Consider the following 24,766-nt stretch of genomic DNA (forward strand, 5'->3'; position numbering starts at 1 on the left):
TTGATCATCCCTTTGCCAATACTGGCTGTCCATTTTGGGTTTCCCTTTGAGCACTAGTAGCTAGTGCCAGTCTGGGACTGGAGAGGTCCAAGTTGAAATTCCCCACTCAGCCATGAAGCCGTAGAACCCTAGAACTGTAGAATTGGAAGGGACCCCAAGGGCCATCTAGTCCAACCACCTGCAGTGCAGAAATATTCTTGCCCAACGTCGGAATCAAACCCGCAGCCCTCAGATTAAGAGCCTCATGTTCCATCCCAGCACCAGTCACTGTTGTCTTCAATCTAGCCTACCTCTTAGGGTTGTTATAAGTGGGGAGAAATGTGAACACGGCTTGCTGTTTTTGGAGGAAAGGCAGGATATTAAATGTAATGAATAAATAGCTGAAAGAAGGATATGCTATGAGTTCTTTAAAAAATGAGTTCTTTAAAAAATGTATCTGAAGAAGTGTGCATGCACACGAAAGCTTATACCAAGAACTAACTTAGTTGGTCTTTAAGGTGCTACAGGAAGGAATTTTTTTATTTTAAAAAATGAACACCATAAAACCCCAAATAGATTAACTTATTTGTAACGTCTCCTTTCTCCATTTCCTTAAAAATGTTCCCATTTTTCCTCCCTCAACTTGTTGCATTGAGATCTTAAAGGTTTGCTGGATTCAGCTGCTGTTTTTATCTCTTGAGAAGCAAAAGAAGTGGAAAAGCAAACTTTAAAATGCCTGCCTCTGTTAATAAAACTAAACTGCCTTAACATCCTGTGCAGGCAAATAGCTGAAATCTCCTCTTTGCTCCCAACCCCACACCCTTAATTGACAGTGAAGCCTGCCTCTGTAAAATCTTGGTGCTCAAACTGTGAGACTTAATAATTGGCGAAAAGAGTTCTGGTGGGGTTCTTTTTTTTAAAAAAATTACACCCCCAGGGCAGAGGACCCCCCTGCTTTGGCACCCTGATCTTCTGAGCACCTAAATAATATTAGAAAAGGAGGAAGGGAAGGAGGGTGGAAATGGCAAGAGGCTGGAATTCTGGCACCAATTAGTCTTGAGATTACTTAAAGAGGATTGCAATTTCAAGGCAAAAAAGAGTAGGGAGTGGGGTAAAGGGATTTGAAATGAGATTATGGGACCTAAAAGTGCCTTTCTTTTGTTAAGGAAATAATTCAACAGTTTTGTTCAAGCTGCTGCTGCGACAATCCAGTTTAGAAAACTTGTAAGTGTGAGATCAGCATCCTGTGGCTTTGGAGATGCAGCTGATCCCATTTTTCGTTTCTTTGAAAAAAAACAAAACCCCAACAGTTCTCCCACCTCCTCCAGCAGCTAAGCAAGCTATCCTAAAAGACTAGTGCCTTAATTAAAGGCTTTGTTCTTTTTCATTTAAGGAAAGGGGTTTTTTTTATCTGAAGTGGGAAGATGGGAAACGATATCTGGACCTCGCCTGCCCTGTTGCTTCATTTTCTTGCAGGTGTCCGGTTTGGGTCTCACCCTTCCCCCACCAACCAAACGTTTTAAAAACATGTCCTTGAGTCCTTAAAACTGTGTTTGGTGTAAATATTTTGTCCCACCCGAAGATCCACGATGGACAGCTTTCAGCTTCTAGTTCAGCAGTAGTGTTTGTAATCCTTATCTCAGCACCGAGGGCTAAGCTTGAGTCTTAAAAAAAAACAAAACCTAAAGCCAGACAAAAATACAGGATCAGCAGATGAGAAATCAAAAGTGTTTATCTGGATAATCTGCGTCTGAACCTCTCTACTTGTTTTAAGGTCACACGAGGACTCTTCAAGACTTCTTTTTTAAAAAAAAAAGAAAGAAAAGAAAACTTTTAATTACTATAACGTGTTTCTCAACCCAAGATGAGTTACGATTAAAATGCACAAAAAGGTACCATATAATTAATTAGGGATATGTTGCAGGTGTGTGCATGATTGTGTATGTGAGTGATTTCTTGAGACTTACAGTCCAGGCCAGGAGTTTGTGTGAGTGTCTTAAGCAGGGGTCAGCAAACTTTTTCAGCAGGGGGCCAGTCCACTGTCCCTCAGACCTTGTGGAGGGCTGGACTATACTTTGAAAAGAAAAAAATGAATGAATTCCTATTCCCCACAAATAACCCAGAGATGCATTTTAAATAAAAGCACACATTCAAGTCATGTAAAAACACCCTTCGAGAAGATGATTGGGGAATCCCTTTTCACAAGGTTAGCTGTTACCTTATGATGCTTGCAAGTAGGTGCTGGAAGGTATTTTCAAGGCCACTGCACGCATGTGGCACATCTTTTGGGAGAGAGAGAGGAAGAGAGAGATGTGGATTGGATGAGGTGTTTGCGTGCTGTGCAGCGTGATCCCCTTTTTCCCTTTTGGTAATTTGCTAATCAGTCATCTGAAGAATTTTGGGCAACTGAGAGGAAGTTGACCCCTTCTGCATAAATTGTGGAAAGGTCACCGCTGTTTAATGAATGGCGGCCTTACCTGCGTGATTAGTGTCATTTGTCTTGGGGAAAGTATTAAAGTGTTATGAAGTTAGTAGCGAAATAGACTTTTAGCATTCTCAGCCGGCTGACGGCAGGTTTGAGAACTGCGGTGAATACGAATGAAACCTGCACACTAAAGAGGGGGTGGCCTTAGTTTTAAAAGTGAGACAAGTCCTGCCATTAGTCTAGCAAACCCAAAAGATAAGACACAGAAGAGGGAAAGGGGGAGAGGAGGGTTAAGGTGGAAACAAGCTTTTAAAGTCCAGAAGAAAGTGTTGAGCTGCACGCATATTCTATCTAGTTCAGGCCAGGCTGATCTTCCCAGACTGATTGTTCTCCTTTGAAGAGCAGTTGGTGGGTGGGAGTTCTCCCTTTGGCCTTTCCCCTTGCCTTCTGCACTCCCAAGGGCAACTGGCAGTTAGAGACTTCCAGGCAGAGAGGAGGAAAGGACGGAGCTGTAGCTCTTTTGGCTGATGGATGGGGCCACAACGATCTTCCTGTTTTTGTCAGGCTCCTGGTGGTCCTTCATTCCCTGATAGATGTCAGAGGCCAGACAGTGCTTGCCCTTCAGCTCTGAAGTCCCAAGGCTGCAGTCATGTAAATTTACTGCATTCATTTCAAATTGCCAGGTGCAGGTGATGGTCGCTTGTGAGTAACCAGGCAGGACTCTGACTTCTCTTTTACAGGTTTTATTGTGCAAACTATTTACAGTGCAGAACCACAAAGTACATGTCCGTCTTAGTCACCTGCAGAATCTGGGAGTGTCCCCTTTCGGCTTCTCCCCCAGCATAAGAACTTCGGTACCCCAAGTCTCCACCTCCCCTCTTTTCGTTTCACCCCTCTGCGCAAGCTGGGCGACAGAAGTGGCCTGCGTCCCTCCTGCCCAGCCTGGCTAAGTGAGGCGCTGGGGCTCTCAGCCCTTTCCTCGCTTGGCTGGCCCCTTCCCTTTCTTCTCCACTGGAGGTGTGTTTTTTTCCACTGCTGGAGGAGGAACTGCTCCTCAGGAATTTTGGAGGCTCCCTGTATCCCTGCGGGCCCCCTGCCTCCCTCCCCTGTTCCGATGGCAGTCCCCTGACACAAATATTATAGGGGTGGAAATCCAGCCTGGTCATTTGTGTTACTTACGAATGCAGCGATCAGATCTAAATGAAATTCTCTTCAAAAAAAACAGCCAAACCCAGCTTAAAATAGTTCACAAGAAACTTCAGCCCATTAACATCTGCTTTTATGCACTTGCTTCTTGAAATGAACAAACGGAGGCCACTGTCTGAGCTACCTAATAATGTTGTTGTCGTTTAGTCGTTACCGACTCTTCGTGACCCCATGGACCAGAGCACACCAGGCACTCTTGTCTTCCACTGCCTCCCGCAGTTTGGTCAAACTCATGTTGGTAGCTTCCATAACACTATCCAACAATCTCGTCCTCTGTCGTCCCGTTCTCCTTGTGCCCTCCATCTTTCCCAGCATCAGGGTCTTTTCCAGTGAGTCTTCTCTTCTCATGAGGTGGCCAAAGTATTGGAGCCTCAGCTTCACGATCTGTCCTTCCAGTGAGCACTCAGGGCTGATTTCCTTCAGAATGGAGAGCTTTGATCTTCTTGCAGTCCATGGGACTCTCAAGAGTCTCCTCCAGCACCATAATTCAAAAGCATCAATTCTTCGGCGATCAGCCTTCTTAATGGTCCAGCTCTCACTTCCATACATCACTACTGGGAAAACCATGGCTTTAACTATACATACCTTTGTTGGCAAGGTGATGTCTCTGCTTTTTAAGATGCTGTACCTAATAATAGCTGAACATAAGAAGCTCCTGCTGGATCAGCCCAATGGCCCACCTAGTCCACCATCAAACAGTTGCCTGTGGGAAGTTCTCAAGCAGGACCTGAACACAAGGCCATTCTCCCCTCCTGCACTTTCTAGCAGCTGGTGCTCAGAAGCGTTACTGCCTCCAGCCATGGAGGTAGAGCCTCATGACTAGTAGCCATCAATAGCCCTCTCCTCCATGAACTTGTCCAAACCTCTTTTAAAGCCATCACTGCCTCCTGTGGCAGTGAGTTCCATAGTTTATGCGCTGCATGAGGAAGTGCTTGATTTTATTAGCCCTGAACCTTCCCAACATTCTGCTTCATTGGATGTGCCGAAATGTTATGAGCACTTGTTCTTTAGATGTCCCTTTTATGAAGAGGCACGTAGTGAGACCATTGAATCCCCTGCTGGTGAGGCTAGCAGACCTCCAGGAAAAGCAAAAATTTGACCTTTTCCTGTTAGGCAAAGATCATAAAACGACCCGGATGGTCGCCAGATTCTGTGTACAGGTCTGTAGGCGCAGACCATCCCCCGACCCAAACTAGTTCGTTAAGAAAATCCCCAAACTCGGTTTCATGGGTGACTCTGGGTCATCTCTCTGTGGTAGCTTATCTTAAAGTTTTAAGTGTCTATACACTTATCACATTTATAAATTTTAAATTTATCGTTGCACATTGTTTTAAATGTTTGTTTTCCTTCTGGGATTGTACCCCCAAGTGTGTTTTATAAGCTGGTCTCCGACCATAATAAGTCTAAGTCTAAGTGTTATGAGGGAGGGAGGGAGGGAGGGAGGGAGAGAGGGAGAAAAAAACCCTTTTCCTATCCACTTTCTGTGTGCCATGCATAATTTTATAAGCTTCTACCATATCACCAAGAGCATCTTCCCTCACCCCTGGAATGCTTTGGATTTGAGCCATTGGCCTTCAGATGACTCTTCCCTGCCAGGCTTACGAACTCCTGTGTTCTCTTTAAAATAGGATAAACTTTTCTGGCTGTCCTTAAAAAAAAAATAAACACAGCAGATTTTTTTTATTAGTTATTATTTAATGGGTAATGTCTACGCTTTATTGCTAAACATGGCCTTCTGATAGTTTTTGTAGATTGCAGGGCAGAGGCTGGTACTTTGCCCCCTGCCACCTCAGGGCCTCCTGGAATAGGGAAAAAAATGGATTGGTAGCACTTATCATAAGTAGCTGTCACCATGGTTATGCATACCATCACTGTAACATGATACAAAGCATGTGTCTGTGAAATATAAACAGAACACAAGCTGCTCCGCTAGTAAGCTCTGTGGAAGTTTGGAGGACCTGAGCAATGCAGTAGCAGAAGAGAAGAGAAACCACTTCTTAGCTCTGCACGACAAAAAGTTTCTCGCTTTGCAGCAGCTACCTTCTTTCTTGAATATGCATGGTTTGATAGTGTAGTGGTTGCTTAGGTCATGATTAAAGAAAACTCTGTGCACTTAACATACATCCAGATTTCCAAGATTAACTGTAAATATATAGGGGCTGTGGCTAGGTCTAGATTATTATTATTATTGCGCACGCACACACACAAACACACTGCCCATTTGGCTGGGTTTCCCCAGCCACTCTGGGTGGTTTACAGCATGTCTAAAAACATAATAAAAACATCAAGCATTAAAAACCTGCCTTCAGATGTCTTCTAGGAGTAGGTGTGAGCAGAAGATCTTGTGGTATGGTTTGTTCATGATGTCAAATTTTGGAGGTTAAGTCAGTGTATATATAATGAATAAATAGATCCAGGGTGTTTGAGCCCATGCTACCTTGATAACAGTGTCAAAAACCGAGATAGAAAAGCTAGGAGCCAAATGGGACTAGGGTTGTGGGTGCCAAAACAGGATGTCTAGTCTGGGGCGGCAACACTTTTTCTTTACTGTTTTGGTAAGCATGAATTAATATGCAATTCATCTAAATGATACATTTTTAGCAGAAATGGTCAATACACATTTAATTTGGCCTTTACAATAAAAAAGATAGGTACCATACTTCAGTTTTCAAAACACTCTATTCTTTATTGTTGAACTCCTTAACATATTGTCTATCCTTGACCTATACTTCAAGGCTTCAAAGCACATACATTTCAGTAATCCTTGAGTGTCAGCCAGGCACAAAAAATGGCACCCAGACTTCTGGAGGTGCTTGCAAATGGAGAATCTTTAGGCACAAAATGCGCCTGGTGCCCTGCTAATTTCGAACCCTGCGTGAGAATTACCATGGCATAGGTGTTGTAGCCTGTTGAAGCAAAAACAATTAAGACTTCTGGCACATTAAGGACAAACAAATTCAGTAGGACATTTTGTGGACTACAGTGCTGGACGAAGTGGTCTTTTAGTTGCCTTAGGATCTTCCAGTTACTGTTGTGGTTCAAAGTATTGCCTGACTTGGACTTGTACGCTCTGTCTTCTAGTTCAAACAGCGGTTTCCAATTCTGCTTTGAAGGCAGACTGATTAGTGCAACGATCTTTTTGCCCATTCAGGATGTAACAGAAATGTGATAGTTGGTGCAGATCAGCAAGTAGCAGAGAGAACTGGAGCCTGTGTTCTTATCTGGTGGAGGAACTGACAGGGCAAACCACAGGTCTCTGGCTGCAGCCCCAAGGAGTTGCACGATCCTAGCTTCCACCTTCAGTGATAGCTAACCACATACCTTAGGACAACTCAGAAGAAGGGCACAATTGGACATAGCCATCCCATGATACTGTTCCCAGCGACTGATAATCAAAGGTACACAACTTCTGAACAGAGAAGTTCAATGATTAGTTGTACAGTGGTACCTCGGGTAACAGACGCTTCAGGTTACAGACTGCGCTAACCCAGAAATAGTTCCTTGGGTTAAGAACTTTGCTTCAGGATGAGAACAGAAATTGCACAGCGGCAGTGGGAGGCCCCATTAGCTAAAGTGGTGCTTCAGGTTAAGAACAGTTTCAGGTTAAGAATGGACCTCCAGAATGAATTAAGATCTTAACCCAAGGTACCACTGTAATGGCTAGTAACCATGAGCCACGGGAGACCCAGATTCAAATCCTCATCCAGTTCACTGGATGTCCTTGATCCAATTGCTATCTGTTTAGGCCAAGTGTAGGCAGACTTAGGCCTGAGGGCCAGATCCGGCCCAATCGCCTTCTAAATCTGGCCCGCAGACGGTCCGGAAATCAGCATGTTTTCACATGAGTAGAATGTGCCCTTTTATTTAAAATGCATCTCTGGGTTATTTGTGGGGCATAGGAATTCGTTCATTTTTTCCTCCTTCAAAATATAGTCTGGCCCCCCACAAGGTCTGAGGGACAGTGGACTGGCCCCCTGCTGAAGTAGTTTGCTGACCCCAGTATTAGGCTAAATTACCTCCTGGTAGTGTTGTGAGAATAAGATGGGGTTTGGGAATAAGCCCCTTGCATCCTGCTGTGAGGGCTGGTGGGATTTTTTTAAAAAAGAATTAATAAAATAATAGATTTTTTTGTACAATGGATTTATCTAAGTTGTCTTAAAAGATACTTGTGCTAGAGGCCATGTGGCAATGAATTAGGCAAGTTAATTGCTTGCTGTGTTGAAGAAGTGCTTCTTTTGTTTGACTCAAACCGGCTGACAGTCAATTTATGCGTGCGACTCGGATTCTAGTGTTTTGGGAGAAGGGATTTATCCGTGTTCACTTTCTCTGCACTGATCTTAATTTTGTTAACATCTATCAGGCTCCCTCGTCCCGCTGCTCCTGCTGTCCTTAGTCGCTTTTCTAAGATATAAAAAACAAAACAAAAACCTAACAACTTTATTAATCTAACTTTATTTGCAGGGGAAATCTCCATCCCTTCCTGATAATTACACTGAGCTTCGTGGATGGGGGAAGGGTGCTTTCTTTGCGATTTTGGCAGCAGTTTTGAACTATTCCAGTCTCTTTCCTGTGTAATTGCTAAAGTTAAATGTATGCCCTTTGCGGGGAAGGGGCTAGGCTGGGAGAGACCCAGTTCTGAAGTCTTGGAGAGCCTCTACCAGTCAGGCCCATTACTTGTGAGCACATTTGTGCACAAATTACGGGCTGCTGTTTTCTTTTTTTAAAAAAAAATTGTCTGCAGAAGGAAACATTTTTAAACATTGTTTCATTAACCCACAGCTTTATTGAACATGTCTGGCATCCTAATTTTCCCTTGGCAACTTCCCTACAAATGCCACCGAAGTAAAATGTGGTGGTGGAGAAGGAGGAGGAAATGCTTTCAAAGAAATCTTAACAGCACTCTCAGAAGCAAGCAAAAAAAGAGGGAGAAGCTTTGGTCAAAATGCTTAAGTGTTTGAACTAGATAGCTTGATTTGAAAATATATTTCTCCAAAGTTATACTGGAAGTAACCCAAGAGGGACTCAGGTGTTTTCGATCCTTTGCTCACATCTTCTGAAAACTATTTTAAGAAAATGGCAACGGCTAGAACTCTGCTGCAGAACCAGAGAGTTCCGCTCTTTGCCACTATGCCAAGTAGTATATATAAATTTGTTCTTGAAGTAAGTCGTTTCTCTGACTTCAGCAGCTTCCCGCTGATGGAACTCAAAACTAGTTAGTACTCCTGTTTGCTGTTCATGGGAAAAGAGGCATGGGCTCCTCTCAAATTTATATCGGCATGATTCCAGTAGCTTAGATCTTAGTGTGTCACCCAGCAAGATAGCTGTACAAATATGAAAATAGGAGAATTGCATGCTAACAATGGAAGGCAGTCTGTCATTGAAGAGGGGTGGAGGTGAGAAGATTTTAACTTGTTTATTTCTAATTAGTTTATATTTCTTGAAGACGTTTCTGGGGATAATGAGAAATTGTTAACCCCAACATTAGTTTATTTTACAACGTAGTAAAAATATTATGAGCCCTATCCATCCTGAGTTCAAGCACTTTTAAATACTCAAAACAGTAGACTTTAAACGTGTTTGAACATTAGATGGATGGTGCCCTAAATGTCTTGGCATAAACACATTAAAATATTGAAATATATTTTAATTAGTCCAGTTACTTTTCTGTTTCTTCTCTTCCTTGGCTTGTGAAGAATACTGCTAGCTGTTGCTAGGTAACACCTAATTGTGATATTAACTGCCAGCAGCTGTCAGAAGGAGCGGTAAATTCTTTTATCTTGTTAACAAAATTTACTAAAGCGATGGCAAGACATAAATATTCATTTTTAATTTCAAAATTTTATAATGCTGCAATGTAGACTAGGCTGTGACTAGGTTTTATATATTAGTAATTCTTTGTAGAACTTCTGGCTAAAGAAACAGTCTCTAATCCTACTTCTACCTCGTTCCTGCCCTAAACGTTAGCAGATCATTGTATTGTACGTTGTTGAAGGCTGTTTTCAGATTGCCAAGTGATTATTTATCAACATAGATATGAACATTAGTAAGACCTGTTGGCGTTCACAAGTGTAAATGGATTCCTGATTGCAAATCCTTCTCTCCCGCTTTGATGACTAGCTGTGAGGACTAAGCTCCTTTCAATTCCTGCCAGTCATAAAGTATTGGGCTTGGTTTATGTTGGAACAGTAGCTGCTGTTGGGCAAGATGCAAAGAGCCCCATGCGCACTCAGAAAGCAGTTCTGCAATCAAGATGCTGACAGGCTGTAACTCAGAGGTAGAGCTTTGGCTTTGCATGCCTAAGGCCCCAGATTCTACCCCTGGTATCTCCAGGTGGGGCTACAAGGGTTCCCTGCCTGAAACCCTGGAAAGCAGCTACCAGTGGGAACTATATACTAAGCTTATTGGATTAGTGAAGTGACTTGGGTATGTAAGAGTGTGGCAATTTCCCCATATTCTGGCTGCAGTACCTTTTCAAGAGACTGCAAAGGGAAGGACTATAAGACCCCTGGTGTCAAACACAAGTGGCTTCCTTACCCAAGTCAGATAGCTTTCAGGGCTGGAGTTGGGTAGGTCAGCAACCAAACAATAAATCACCATAGGCCAGTGAAGTTAACTCTTTATTCAAGGAAGCAAACCACAGCTGGAGGTCTTCCCCCAATGAGGCATTTGCGAGGACTGAAGGTCCCTCCCCACTAGATCTCCTCCTCTCCAAGGTCTTTCTTGTGCCGTCTCAGCCTGCATCTGCACGCAACCTACCCTTGATCTGGCCGTTTCATTACTCTTGTGTGTTCTAGGAGACCAGGGTGGAGGGAAGCTGGTCGCAGCAGGAGGGGGAGACTCCCTGGTTTCTTCTGCAGCCGGCCTCCCTCCCTCCTGGCCCTACTCCTCCCCAGCCCCGCTTCTGCCTCGGTGTCTGGACTGTTCCCTGCTGCAACATCTTCCTGTTCACTAAACCCTGTCACTATTTCTGCTTCCAACACCGACGCCTCCTCCTAGCCTGCTCCTTCTCTCTCTGACCACTCATCACCATCCCACCACCAATCCTCTGGCTCTGAGCCTTCTTCCCCAGGGGGGTTCCCTAGCTGGTGCCTCCCACCACTCTTCTGCATACAGCCAGTCCATGACCCTGGCATAGTATCATCTGCATTGACTGTTGGTGGCTCCCCGGGTTTCAGGCAAGGGTCTTTCTCAGCCATATCTGAGGGGTGGGGAGGTGGGAGAGACAAGGATTGAACCTTGGACCCTTCGTGTGCAAAGAATGTGCTCTTATCATTGAACGTTGGCCCCTTAAACCCCCTGCCAATATACAAAAAAACATACAGGATAATCTGCAAGACTTCGAGTAATCAGAATGCCTTGGACTATGTATGTACTGGGGTTTTTCCTCCCTTTTGGTGAAATACCTAAAGTTTGATTCCACTCTGAACCACTCCTCCTCCTCCTCAAGCAGTAGTTAGCCCTGTTGAGGCATTCTGTCTCCCATGGATGGAAATTATTTGGGGCATGACACCAGGATCTGCCCCAAAATGGTTGCTTTGCTAGCCTTGCCCAGTGCCATCTTGTGCTAGACCTTGTGACTCCTGTACGAACAACTATGAAACATTGGGTGCTTTGCCAATGCGCAGGGAATTCAGAGAACTCTGGGTTAGCAGGGGTGGGGTTTAGGTTTCTTGGAAAGGGGTTGATTGTTCTTGGTGGCTCAGTTTCTCCCCCTCGTGACTCAGATAAAAACCTGTTTTGCATGAGTGCTGCCAATATTGTATTTACTTTTGTCATTTCCCTTGAATGCCCTCAGTTCACTGCCCCACCCCCTTAAATCACAAATAGATTTGTTGAGGTTTGGGCCATGTTAGATGTTCGTATTACTGCCTTAAGAGTGGAAAAAATCAGGAAGTATCCGAAGTGCCTGTTTATTTTTATGATTTTACAACCTATTTAAGAGGTGAAAGTTGAAAAAGACCATATGATCACTAAAACCATTATTGGTTTTAACATGCATTGGCTTTAATATGTCAATAATATGCCATCACTTGTAATGGATAGAAAAATTAACTTTTCAACTCTGCAGTGGGCCTGTGTATCTTGTGTGAAGTTTAAGAGGCATGTCATTAAAATGATGACATCATCAGGCCCCTTTTTTCAACACGGAAACAGTTTGTGCTGTACTTGAAAGTTTTTGCTTCTCCTTGAGTAGATGCAAATAATAACTGAAATTAAAACCTAATTTTAAGGAGAAATAGTGATGACTTGGATAAATGGAGGCTTACAAAAAAGAGGCTTCTGTTCTCACATTATTAGCTTAGTACAGTGGTACCTCGGGTTACATATGCTTCAGGTTGCATTCACTTCAGGTTACAGACTCCGCTAACCCAGAATTAGTACCTCGGGTTAAGAACTTTGCTTCAGGATGAGAACAGAAATCGTGCTCCAGCAGTGCAGCGGCAGCAGGAGGCCCCATTAGCTAAAGTGGTGCTTCAGGTTAAGAACAGTTTCAGGTTAAGAACGGACCTCCGGAACGAATTAAGTACTTAACCCGAGGTACCATTGTATGTCACTTGAATGTTGCAAGACACCCAACTGCAGTGACCAAGTGTGTGCATGTATGTAAAATCTTTCTTGTGTAACTAGTTGTGGTCAGGCACTAATAGCCTTTTCCTTCTCTTCTTTTTTCTAAATTGAATTCATTTTCCTGGAAGGGAAATACTCACCCTTCTATATTTAGGTAGAAGATGCATCCCATTTAAGGGAATATTTTTGAGTCTGTTTTGAAAGATCTTGATTCTAATGGATGCTTTCTTCTCTTTCCTTTCCCCCTTAAGCTTACCATTTCCAGGTTTATAAGCCTGTAGTAGACTGAAGGGAAGTCGGGACAGAACTCATTCATGAAGAATAAGGTTTCAATGGTTGCTAGCCGCAACGACTGTTCTGTTGGAGGCGGTGCCTCTGAAACCAGTCAGTGGGAAATGCAGTTGGAGAGAGTGATGTTGAGCTTAGGATCTGCTTGTTGGCTTCCCACAGGATTCTGCGTGACAGCAGTGAGGACAGAATGCAACCCAAAGCGACATACAACAATAAATAAAATAGCACACATTATTTGTTGTTGCTTTTAACAAACTAGGCAATATGTACTTTGGCTGAAACGGTGTGATAGAAAGGATTTGGCATCTGAATATATGCAGAATGCAGTGTTTGACATGTGCAAAGCAGTTATGTTGGCTATTGTAGCGGGGGGGGGGGTCTCAGCTGTTGCTTGTAGAAGCAGCTAATCCTCTCTAATACACCTGCTATGACTATAATTAAAACCTGCCCAGCAGTGGGTATGAAGACGTGTGAAGGTTGGGCTGAATCATCAATCTAAAGGTTGTGCAAATTGGCGGTAATGTGATGATCGTTCCATAAGAAGATGATGACTGTTTGTGCCTCCCTCTATTTCCTTAGCTGCAATTTATTCTATCTATTAAGACAGAGCAGAGCAGGGATGTGGCAGATTGTAAACCTTGCCTGATTCAACTTTCAGACGTCCTTGTGTCAATGAAGTTAAGAAAATAACTGGACATAGTTCCATTTATCTATTGGATCAAATGTCTTTGGTTAGTTGATTTAGTGCTGATAGTGTGCCGCAAACCTGAAATTAAGCTGCAAGTCTCTGCGTATCAAGAGTTGTTTCCTAGCTACAGTGATGCCATTGATGATTAGATAGGCCGCTCTCAAGTTGGCCCCAAATCTCACAGCGTTGTGGGTGTGTGGGTGTGTTTTGCCTTTAAGCATTGTGTGATAAAATGGCTTCAGGGTTTAACCAAGAGCATCTAATATAGCTTTACAAAACCCCTTTTCTAAGCTGAAGAGGAAATAATGTCTTTCTCCAATTCTGATACCCCAAAGCCTTTGAATTGGAGAAAATTGTTAACCTTTGTAGATTATCATGCGATTTGACCTGTGCACATACACATTTATAGACATGATCCATCAACACACACACATACTTGTTGACAGATTTCATAGGCAGAATGCCTGTGTACAAACATGTTGATATATACACGTGCAAAGTTCAAAATTCACACCGCCACCTGTGAAGCTTAACTTTCAGAAGATTGCACCCGGAAAGACCCACCTTTGCCACTATAAGAAGTTGTCCTCTAGGTTGCAATAAAACAGCATCTGGTTCAGGGTTGGTTTATGCAAGCAACAGATGCTACCTTTGGTTTATACTTTTTAAAATGGGAAGTGAGATCTGGCTTATAGAGTGTGAGTGTGTAAAGCATTTTTGCATTTCAGAAGTAAGCTTAATGTATGTTTTGCCAGGCTATGAATTTATTATGTTTTTTTTTAAATTGTGTGTGGGAGAAATATTTTTGTTTCTAGATTTCTCTTCCCTCCCTTCTTAAAAGTGTGTGGGCCGATATTGGGCTGAGTTTCTTCTTGTGAATAGAATGTGATAGTTAAATAATTATTTTTTTTAATGAAGAAGTAAGCCCTACTCTTTAAAAACAAAATGCTGTGTTCTTACCACAGTGAAACAGATGCCACACTTTAAAAAAGAAGGAAGAAGAAGGTATAATTATGCCAACTGCGAAATCACATAAAGATTTTCTTTACACTTCTTTTTTTATTGCCTTCAGCACATCAGGTCCACCTATTTGGCCAGGAAGCACCTTTTTCAAGCGAAATGGAGCCCTTCTGCAAGGTAGGTCATATATTCCATTTTTCTTCCCTTGACATCTTCCCTTCTCCCTCCCCGTCATTAATTCTCTTGAGAATTATCATGATTTTCACAAGCTTTCTGGAAAGAAGCTGTGGTGGACTCGTGCGTTTGTGTGTGTGTGTATACCACAGATATATAAATATATATATTTTTCTGTGCCTACCTTTATAACATGCAAAACATTTATTGGAAAAGGTTACAGTGTGTCGTGAAGGTGGCTCTTTTCTTCCTCCCCTCCATCATTGATTTTGTTATCTCCCATTTCTAGCAAAGTCAACAGAGTTTATGCAGGACATGTTCCGGTAACTTTCAATTGTGTTGATAAAGATTTGCGCCTGTGCAAAAATAACTTGCAGCAATCGTCTGCCAGCTCTACAGCAGCAGAAGGTGATTGATATAAAGGCACAAAGTCTTCCATTTTTGAAATTTTGTTATATTCCGACAGTTTCCCCTATTCATTACTGGAGAGATGTGTATATCTGTGAGGCTTCTTTTTCCCATTCAGAATAATCTTAACTAGTACATTATGCATTTGTAACTTGGAAATTGGATCTGATGCAACTTGGAGCATCACTTTCATGCTTGTGTGCGTGTGCCACATTCTGAATCATAATTGTAATCCGATCTAGACTCGGGTTATCTTTTGGGTATAGTATTATCAGCTGTACTTCCAGGCTGCTATTCTGTGAAATTTGATTGCACATATCAATAGATCTGCCTATCTTTCCATAACTCTTGGGAGGCAGTAATCATAACACGTTACCAAAATCTGGCAGCCAACTATGGCTACTGCTTCATTTGCATTTAGAAAAGACAAGGAGGCTAATTTTCTAGATTAATGGAGGTACTTGTCTTTTGTGTTTTTCCATGGATTGCATTTGCTGAAAATGTCTGTAAATATCAGGTTGTAGTGATAGATTACATAGTACTTTATGGAGATGATGATGCTTAAATGAACTTGATGCCAAATGAAAATTTGAAGCCCAGCCTCTCACACCTGATGCAAAAGCAGCACTCAAAACAGGGAAACAGCCATGTTTTAAGCAAGCGATTATTATCTATACATAAGGCACAGTGATCACGGTTCCATATCCAAAGTAAGATTACCATTTTGGCTTTACAGTGGTACCTCGGATTACATACACTTCAGGTTACATACGCTTCAGGTTACAGACTCCGCTAACCCAGAAATATTACCTCAGGTTAAGAACTTTGCCTCAGGATGAGAACAGAAATCATGTGGCGGCAGCAAGGGACCCCATTAGCTAAAGTGGTGCTTCAGGTTAAGAACAGTTTCAGGTTAAGAACAGACCTCCAGAACGAATTAAGTACTTAACCTGAGGTACCACTGTATAGCCTTGGAATGTGAACGCAAAGTCTGGGGGACTCATTAGCCACCGTTTCAGCTGTATTTTCCCCTTTAAGCTATTTATAGATTGCAGTTCATCCAAAAATACCACAGTGCTTCACAAATTTTAAAAAGCACCTAACGAAAACACCACTAAAATAATGCAAAACCATGCAAAATAAAACCCAAACAGCCGAACAATGAAGCAGCAGCAGCACATACCAAAAATAGCACGGTTGTCTAGCAATAGCTGGCCAGCATACGGCCAAGATGACCCATGTTACAATCTGTGGCTGGGAAAGTTTTGTTTTGATATTTTCACTCTTCTAGTCCATAGAACGGACTGCCCTGAAAACACATTCAGATTTCTTGTGTGTGCCATATTACAGACTGGTTTACAAATGGCTCTCTCCTCTTGTTTTCCCCACCCCCACCCCAGCTCACCTCTCCACACCAAATTGTAAGAACTTAATATTGTGGATTAGGAGGAAATGGAAGGTGAATCAGAGTTTGGATGCTCAATGAAATGGGTCGGTTTGAGCAGCTAGCCAGGTTGAAATTCAATAACTACTGTAGAATCCTGGGAATATGAATGTGTTAAATTAAGTACCAGGCATGTTTTCGTCATTTAGAGGAATAAGCACATCTGGGCTTTTATTAGTTTAGAATTCTAGTTCATTTGGACTAGGCTAGAGTGCAGTATCTAAAGAAGGCTGAATTTTAGCAACTGTGCCTTCCACCATCCATCATGTGGCACGTGCAGGAACAGCTGCCTAACCCAAAATTCTCACCTTAGGACAACAATAAGGGCATAAAGCCTTATTTTATAAATGAAGGCATAAAACCATTGTCTTGGCAGACATCTTGACAATCGTATTTTCAGCTATGTGCCAAAAAACTATTTTATATATTAATGATGATGGCAGTGTTCAAATGCCTCCTGTGAAAAATGCTACTCTGTGAAATTCAAGTAACAATAAGACCTCGAGTCATAAGACCTCGAGGGCAATACGTATAAATAAAACAAATCATTCTTTAAAAAGTGTACAGCTTCTCCCACACCAATAATTATTTTTTCTAGGGATTGTGGATGAAACAACCCAAATTTGTATATATGTATGTGTGTGCATATATTTAATTTTTATTTGTATTCATTTATATTGTCTTTATTTTTTATTTTTTATTATTTTATGTTACTGAATTACATGTTCTTGCATTTATTTATTTATATACAATCTTATTTGAGCTCAGTGCTGCCTCACAGTAATTTGAGGGAGGTTCATAGCAGTGGCTGGTTATAACAAGCAGAGTCCTTGCTCATTCCAGCATGTGTGTGTGTGTGTGTGTTGAAAATATAGATCGGCAAATCAAAGCAATACAATCAGTCTTATATAGTCAGCAGCCTCAGGGTACTTCCCATTGAATATGATACATCCGTTTTTACTAGGAATTATCCAGAATCATAAACACATGGTACACACAAACACACACAAATACACACAAAAAAGAAGGAACACTGTGAAAGATTTTGAAGTCCTACAAATAGATTCCCTTGGAACGTTCATATGGTCAGTAAAACACATTAACATTGCATGTATTCTCTCCAGTTGTGTTACTGACTGCTACCACGCTTTTGCAGTCTTTTGGCAATATTTCAGACTTACAGTTCTGCATTTTCAGTTATTGATATAAAATAATTATTGGCTGAGCATTAAATAACCAACCAGTGTCACCATCTTCCTTGTAAAGTTGCTGTTCAAAGCCCAAGTACTGATGGAGTGATATTAAAAGAGACATTTCCAGTGTCAGCTTCATGATTAAATATTTGGTGGATTACCGGTAGTCCTGTTTTGGGTTACCATTGGAAGAGAGGTCAAAGTTTGTGTTATCCATGTCCTTGCAATGAACCTAGATTTAAACACCTCAGAAAGCTTTACTGAGACTGCACTTCTTTTCACACTTGCCTGGAAATGAACTACAATGAGCACAGTGGGATGTGAGCAAAGCTCTGAGTAAACATGGATAGGATTGCGTTTTCCATGCATGCGTGTATGCATAAGTACATGGACTTTTGTATAGCTTGCAGTTGAATGGATGAGAGCTGTGCAGGCTGTTGAAGAGACGTGTTCCTTGTCCAATATGATTATGGTCAAAGTAGGCAGAACATAGTATCAGGAGAAGGGAAGAGTGGTGCAGCACAGCAAGAACCATGGATGGAACAAGACTCGGCTCGAACTATGATTTTCTGGTGATTAGGACAGTTCGTTCCTGTGATAAAAATCTGCGTCTTGAGACTTTCTAACACCCGTATTCTTCTGCACATTTGGAACAGGATGAAAAGGTACAGAGGTGAACATTGAAGAAAATGTCAAGGAACGTAGAACTGGATCTGATCTGTAATACATCTAAAATAAATGTTAATAGGGCAGAGCATTTTTAATAGGTCGGTATTTTAAGTTCAGCAGTGAAGGTAGAGGTATTCTTGTTAGCACAGTAGCAGGTTTAAATATCAAAGGGATTGGCCTTGGTACAATGGTCTCTTACTTAAAAATATTTCGCTTACCCATATTCGAATGCTAAGTTCTTACTACTAGATTGGCTGTTCATCCAGTGGCCCTAACAACATCTATTCAGGTAAGAAAACCACCAGATTCCTGTGGAGTGGCAGATTTTCACCAAGTCTATATTACAGTGAATGTTGGTCAAAACTAATGACTGGCTACTTGTGTTTATTTCACTGTGGCTTTAGGCAGAGTGGTTGCAATTGGAGGGATAACTTGAGCAGGCTGCACAGATCCTGCGGAAAGTTTTTGAAATAGAAATGTAATTATTTTCCTCTTGATTACGGTAATTGGATATTACATTGGTACATGGATGAGGTGGTATTTGGTTTAAAGGGGCTTTTATTAGGTTTAAGTGATATTTTTGTGAGAAATAAAATAGGAGGTTAAGGGGTGATATGATAGCCATGTTCAAATATATAAAAGGATGTCACATAGAGGAGGGAGAAAGGTTGTTTTCTGCTGCTCCGGAGAAGCGGACACGGAGCAATGGATCCAAACTACAAGAAAGAAGATTCCACCTAAACATTAGGAAGAACTTCCTGACAGTAAGAGCTGTTCGACAGTGGAATTTGCTGCCAAGGAGTGTGGTGGAGTCTCCTACTTTGGAGGTCTTTAAGCAGAGGCTTGACAACCATATGTCAGGAGTGCTCTGATGGTGTTTCCTGCTTGGCAGGGGGTTGGACTCGATGGCCCTTGTGGTCTCTTCCAACTCTATGATTCTATGATTCTATGATTCTATATGAATAGTAGTAGCATTGTGAAATACATTTCCTTGTAACCAATTTACGATTGCAGAAATTTTAAAAGGGTACCCATTTTTTAATAAAACAATCCCGTCTTGATACTGTTTCCTTAACACCAATATAGGTGTATTCCTTCCTCATTTATTGCTTGGGATTTTTTTCTTGCTTTCAATATTTAGCATATACCACTCGAGCTACGAGTTGCTCAAAAGTAGGCCATCATTCATGTAAGTCAATAGCATCTAGATTTACAATGTATCCTGAAATCTTTATTCTACTATAATTTTTGGTGATTATTTTTTTAAAAAACAAGAAGTTCTTGGCTGACAGCAGTGTTTCTTTTTCTTTAGCCTTTTTGCTGATTTCTCCCATAGGTTGTCACCTAGCATTTTCTTCTCTGGTCTTCTCTGTTAAAGTACAGTTTTGTTCCTTTGGTTAAAACTCTGTGCCAAAATATGTTTAAATTGTGTCTCTTTAGCAGATGCATATTAATTTAGTCTGTTAACTTTGAATCATTGATTTGCAAAACATGGTCAAGGAAGAGCACCACTGGGGCTTCACATGTACCATCCTAAATCTTCACATAAATTACTTTGGTTCCTTGGCATGATACAGACGAAAATGTAAATATGCTAACTCATCCCAATAATTGTTTTGCCATGACAGAAAACATGGCCTCCATGGTGGAACCTCAGTTTTGAAGCTCCCTTTCTTTTGAAGATACAGCTGCCTTCTGCACTCACGATTTTTAGGCGACAACTGAGGACGCATATTTCCCCCCACAGCCCTTTGAAGGTGGATTATGAGTCTAGCATGGCTTTGGTTTGCATCCGCTGCTGAATTATGGAATGATTTTAAGGGTATATTAACTTGATTTTAAAGTTTGTTCTTTTCTGTCCGTTGCACTGCCATCCTCCAGGATGAAGGGTAGTCTTAAAATATAATAAAATATAGGAAATGTTGTGTTGTGTTTTAACTATGGTCATTAGTAAGATGGGGCAAAATGGAAGGGGTGGCTAGGGTGGGACAGACAGTTTTCAGCAGTAGGAAGCATAATATCCTATCTGTTTTTCTGCCCTTCCTTGAGGAAGTGTGCAGTAATGTACATAGGGCTATTCCATTTTGTCTTCACAATTTCTCTTGTGAGATGCCGTAAGCTTAGATAGAATGGTTTGCCCAAGTGAGTTTCATGCCTCCTGCAAGTTGTTTGTGGTTGTGTTCACTTTACTGTCTGGTGGAGGGTAGGCGGTAGACTCCCCCCAACCTGAGCTGTGCTCCGTGGAACTTTTGTGTTCCATGCCATCTTTTCAGCAGAATTATTGAAGGCTTCCTGTTCCGCAGCAAAGAGTGGAATGATGGGAAATTCCCCACACAGTTAAATCCAGAGGACACAGGTGTGGCCATGACAATGTGAGATGGGGGTGATTTGTCTTAGCAGAGGCAGGCTGAATTCATTGGAAAGAAAAAAGGTGACAGGACAGAATATCAGAATGCCACAAATGCATGTTTATAGGTGTGCAAATGTGATAGCTCTGCAGTCAACACACCATCCTAATACCGTTTCTTGAGGCAGCCAGTGATGCTTCTGGCGTTTACTGGGATTTTGGACAGTTTAAGAACTAGCTGCATCTTCAGGATCATAATATAGCTAAGCTGGCTACAAGGCAAAAACATTCTTCACTCATTTCAAAACTCTGTCTGAGTTTGATTTGTGTATCAGCTGACTACCGTAGCCACTTGTGAATGCCTCTGGGCAAAGTTTGCTGCCTTTGTTTACATTACCTTGACAACCGAGGGGAGTGGTTGGTACTTCAGGTCAGGTCAGGGTACACCACAAACGTTAGGTAGGGGTGTAGTTATCTTGAAGCCAGGGCTCCTGGATGAAGTGTTGAGCAGGAAAAGGAAAAGGAAAACACTAGCTTTGCTGAAATGCATGATGAAAAATAGTTTTGCTGATGACAACATTGTTCTTTGCAAGCCCTTGCCCAGCCTCTCTGATGTTGTAATCTAAAAAGGGCTGTGGGAAAGCAAATAAAAATTATATGCTTAGATCATGGGAAAGCATAAGGTAGAGCAACATCTATAGAAATCTGAAATAGGGTAATTAAATGGTTTGTTCGCTGTGGCCACATTTGGTCTAAAAGAAGTAATATGTTTGTTAACTCCTTTTCCAAGCAGGTTCACTGGTGCTAGCCATGTGTTTAAATCGGTGTGTGATTTATAACTGCATCCAAGGCATGTTCCTTCTTTATTTTTGGTGGCAGATAATTGATGCAGTAAAACAGGTAGTTGGGCTGCCTTGTCTTTCGATTTTCCGTCCTTAACTGTGACCTGAAAAAAAATGGTGACAGCGTTCAAGCACATGCAAGCCATGCGTTTGTAGTTTCTTTTTCCTCGTTTCAAATGAACTCAGAATATTTTTCTCCCAAGGTTCGTATATGCTAAAGTCTGTGCGTTCTAAACTCTTGGTAACTGGGGCTTGCTTTATTTTTGAAACAGCACTCTCCTCACCTGTGATACCAAGCATCCGTCTCCAGAGGCATACTGCGCTGTCACTTCTAATCCTAAACATTTATGCTGGCATAGTGATGATCAAAACATATCACGATTTGCAGCGATTTACCAGTGCTGTAGTCTGAAGGCCTGATCCAATGCAAGTTACAGCATTTGGGGTGTTTAGTGTTTTTATGAAACTTCTCTCAAGCAAGCAGTGCAACACTGTTGTTGTTTTTTAATGGACGTACAGAAAAGTTGTACTTGCATGCTCAACCTCGGGCAAAAATGCAAAAAAAAGTAGTGTATCCCATCAGTACTGTGTCTAGACAACCTGCTTATTAAGCATTCATTTTGATTTGTTTGCAGGAAGGAAATAAGACATTGCATCAAAGGAAGTGTTACCCAACACTTTCCAGTGTATTTTCCTGTCACTTATCCTTACTGCAAAAAATCCAATATTTTGGAGAAGTAGATTTCTTGAGAAAGAGCTCCCAGCCAGTGATAATTGTGCAACCTGAGTTTGCTGGTATATGATTGCATCCCACCCAAAAATAGCACCAGTCTGGAAGCACCCAGGTGTAAGGAACACATGTTTGTAGAGAAAATTGTGTGGCTTTTAAATTACTTTGAAACAGCAGCCAGGAAACCGTAGCTTCTGAGTCGCCACCCTCTTTTCTTCTTCTTTGAAGGACACCTAAATCTGTGGCTTGGACCCTGATAAATTTTCTACCCCTTCCTACCCCTGCAGCTGTCTATACCATCCATGGGGCCACTCTTGACCAATGTGAAATGACTAGGAGAGGATACTGCCAGAGGGGGAAGCTGCCCGAAATTGGATGTTGCTATTCCTGGTTTTAGGGCAATTCCCACCTTCCACAGCAGCTCTTCCATGGTCCCATTGCACAGGAGCCACCACTTCCCAGTACAATGAAGAGAGATTTTCATGGGTGCAGGTGGCTGGGGGTGGGGTGGGGTGGAGAAGGGATCAGAAAACTGTCTTTCCATTCACCATAGTTATTATGCATGGCCATCACTCCTGGTGGATTACACATGTAGATTATACTTGAGTGTGTCCACCAGACATAAAGGGAGGCCTTAATTACAGATAGATTCACTAACCATTACTTGGTTTTAGTTCATGTAGTTGAAGTGCTGTAAGTGATTTATTCCTATCAAACAACCACCACCACAACAACAGCCAACACCAGTGAAAGATTTTCAGAGCTCTTATCTCTTGCACCAAGTAATAAAGGTGAGGAGGTTAGTTTAACAAATGCCCTCTTTAATATCTGCATCTGAAGCCAACGCTACTTTCCTGCACCACAATTTGTTCATGGTAGACATCAGTAGAAGATAAGATCGGTGGCAGCTGCGGTAGCATAGTGGCTGAAAAACGGAGCCATAAATCTTGAAGTCTCTGGTTTGAGTCTCACCTCTGCCACAAATTCAGTAGGTAGCCTTAGGCTGGTCATGCTCTCTCGGTTATGGGAGGTAATAATACTGCCTTGCCTTGCAGTGTTGCTGCAGCAATTGCAACCTGATAAAGCTGGTGAACCTTTTTGAACAGTCTTTGCAATATGCATTTAATGAACAGAATCAAAATTGGAAAGGATGCCCAAGGGAATTTAGTGCAACCCCTTGTTGTTATTGTTGTTCGTATTATTATACTATTAGTATGATCTGAAAGCATATGGAGCCACCACTTGGCTGAAGCTAAGCAGTTCTGGGTCTGGTTGGTGCGTGGATGGGTTCCATGGTGGAAGGAAGATGGGACATAAATGTAAGAAGAAAAGTAAAAAAAAATGTTCACCTGAAGTTAAATAGCAGACTTGTGCCAGAGGGAAGCTGCCTCTCAAGTCATGGGACCAAAATAATTCCAGCAAGGTTCAGTTCAGATCCTTTATGGTGATTGTTGTGTTTGTTACACTAGTTTCCATGAGACTTGGCATCACTGCACTCCTCCTCCAAAGAACTTGCCATTTTACCTGTAACTGTTACAGTATGTAATTATAGAGTTCTAAGACAGTATTTTAGAAACTTTGCTGCTGTTGTACTGAGGAATTTATTTTACACTGACAACACCCAGTTGCTCTTGGTGATTATCTCTCTTTCTTTTCTCAGCAAAGACAACATCCAAACAGGGATTGCTGTTGTGTTTGTTACTGTTAAGATATTAATATATTGCATTAATCAACCTGGACTATGTATAAAGTTTAGTGTCAAATTTGCTCTCAAATGAAAGCCTGCTGCTTACCGTATTTTTCGCCCTATAGGACGCACTTTTCCCCCTCCAAAAATGAAGGGGAAATCTGGGTGCGTCCTATGGGGCGAATACAGGCTTTCGCTAATGCTTGGAGAGCGAGAGGGGTCGGTGCGCACCAACCCCTCTCGCTCCCCAGGCTTCAGGAAGCCTGGGGAGCCCGCGGGAGTTCCCGCAGGGCTCCCCACGCTGCGGATAGCAGCCTGCCACCCGGCGCGCAGCGCGCCCTTAAGCAGAGCGCCCCTCGTGCCGGGCAGACATCCGCAGCATCAGGAGCCCTGCGGGAGTTGTTCCCCGACCTGGTTTTTTTTGGGGGGAAATAAAGGGAAATTTTTTTCCTTTATTTCCCCCCAAAAAAACTAGGTGCGTCCTATGGGACAGAGCGTTCTATGGGACGAAAAATATGGTACTTTATTTCTACCCTGTAGGGTGCTGCTTTGACCTTTAACATATATATATATATGAAAATCTTCTTCACTCTCGTTCCACACATTTTGTGATGGCTGGATTTTAGAACACCTTTTGGGTTCCAAGCTGAAACTGATACTATTGGCGCATTCCAGTAAACCATATTTTCCCCTCATTAGCGTTGTGTCTGAACCAGGGATCTTGATTTTTGTTCCTTAAAAAGCCACAATCAGTAAATTTAGAACAAATATTGGCTGGCAGAGAGAAGTGAACTAACTCTGATGTCCAAACACACCAAGTGGCCATATTTGCATGTAACACCATGTTTAGCACAGGCATCCCCAACCTTTGGCTCTCCAGATGTTTTGGACTACAATTCCCATCATCTCTGGCCACTGGTCCTGTTAGCAAGGGATCATGGGAGTTGTAGGCGAAAACATCTGGAGGGCCGCAGGTTGGGGATGCCTGGTTTAGCAGGAACGTGCTGTCTTCCAGGGAGGAGATCACAGCTGTGTGACTTAATCTGTCATCTGAACCTGGGGGTCGTGGTTAAGCTCTCTTCTCTCTAAGTAAGATTTGTAACTAAAGTTTGTTCTTGGCTTAGCTTCCACTCAGTGCTGAGTTATAAGGACCAA

At 42.1% G+C, this 24,766-nt stretch overlaps 1 protein-coding gene across 7 annotated transcripts in view; it reads left to right on the plus strand.

The window, feature by feature from the left end:
- The window catches only part of FOXN3 (forkhead box N3), a 191,370-nt gene that overhangs the window by 111,503 nt on the left and 55,101 nt on the right, over nucleotides 1-24,766 (plus strand). For all 7 annotated transcript variants that reach the window (XM_082233459.1, XM_082233457.1, XM_082233458.1 and 4 more), the window contains exon 4: nucleotides 14,230-14,294. In XM_082233459.1, coding sequence (XP_082089585.1) covers nucleotides 14,230-14,294 — 65 coding nt within the window. The remainder of the gene's footprint in view (nucleotides 1-14,229; nucleotides 14,295-24,766) is intronic.

Source organism: Podarcis vaucheri (genome assembly GCF_965113315.1).
Source record: "Podarcis vaucheri genome assembly, chromosome: 1".
In the NCBI taxonomy this organism is placed as follows: Eukaryota; Metazoa; Chordata; class Lepidosauria; order Squamata; family Lacertidae; genus Podarcis; species Podarcis vaucheri.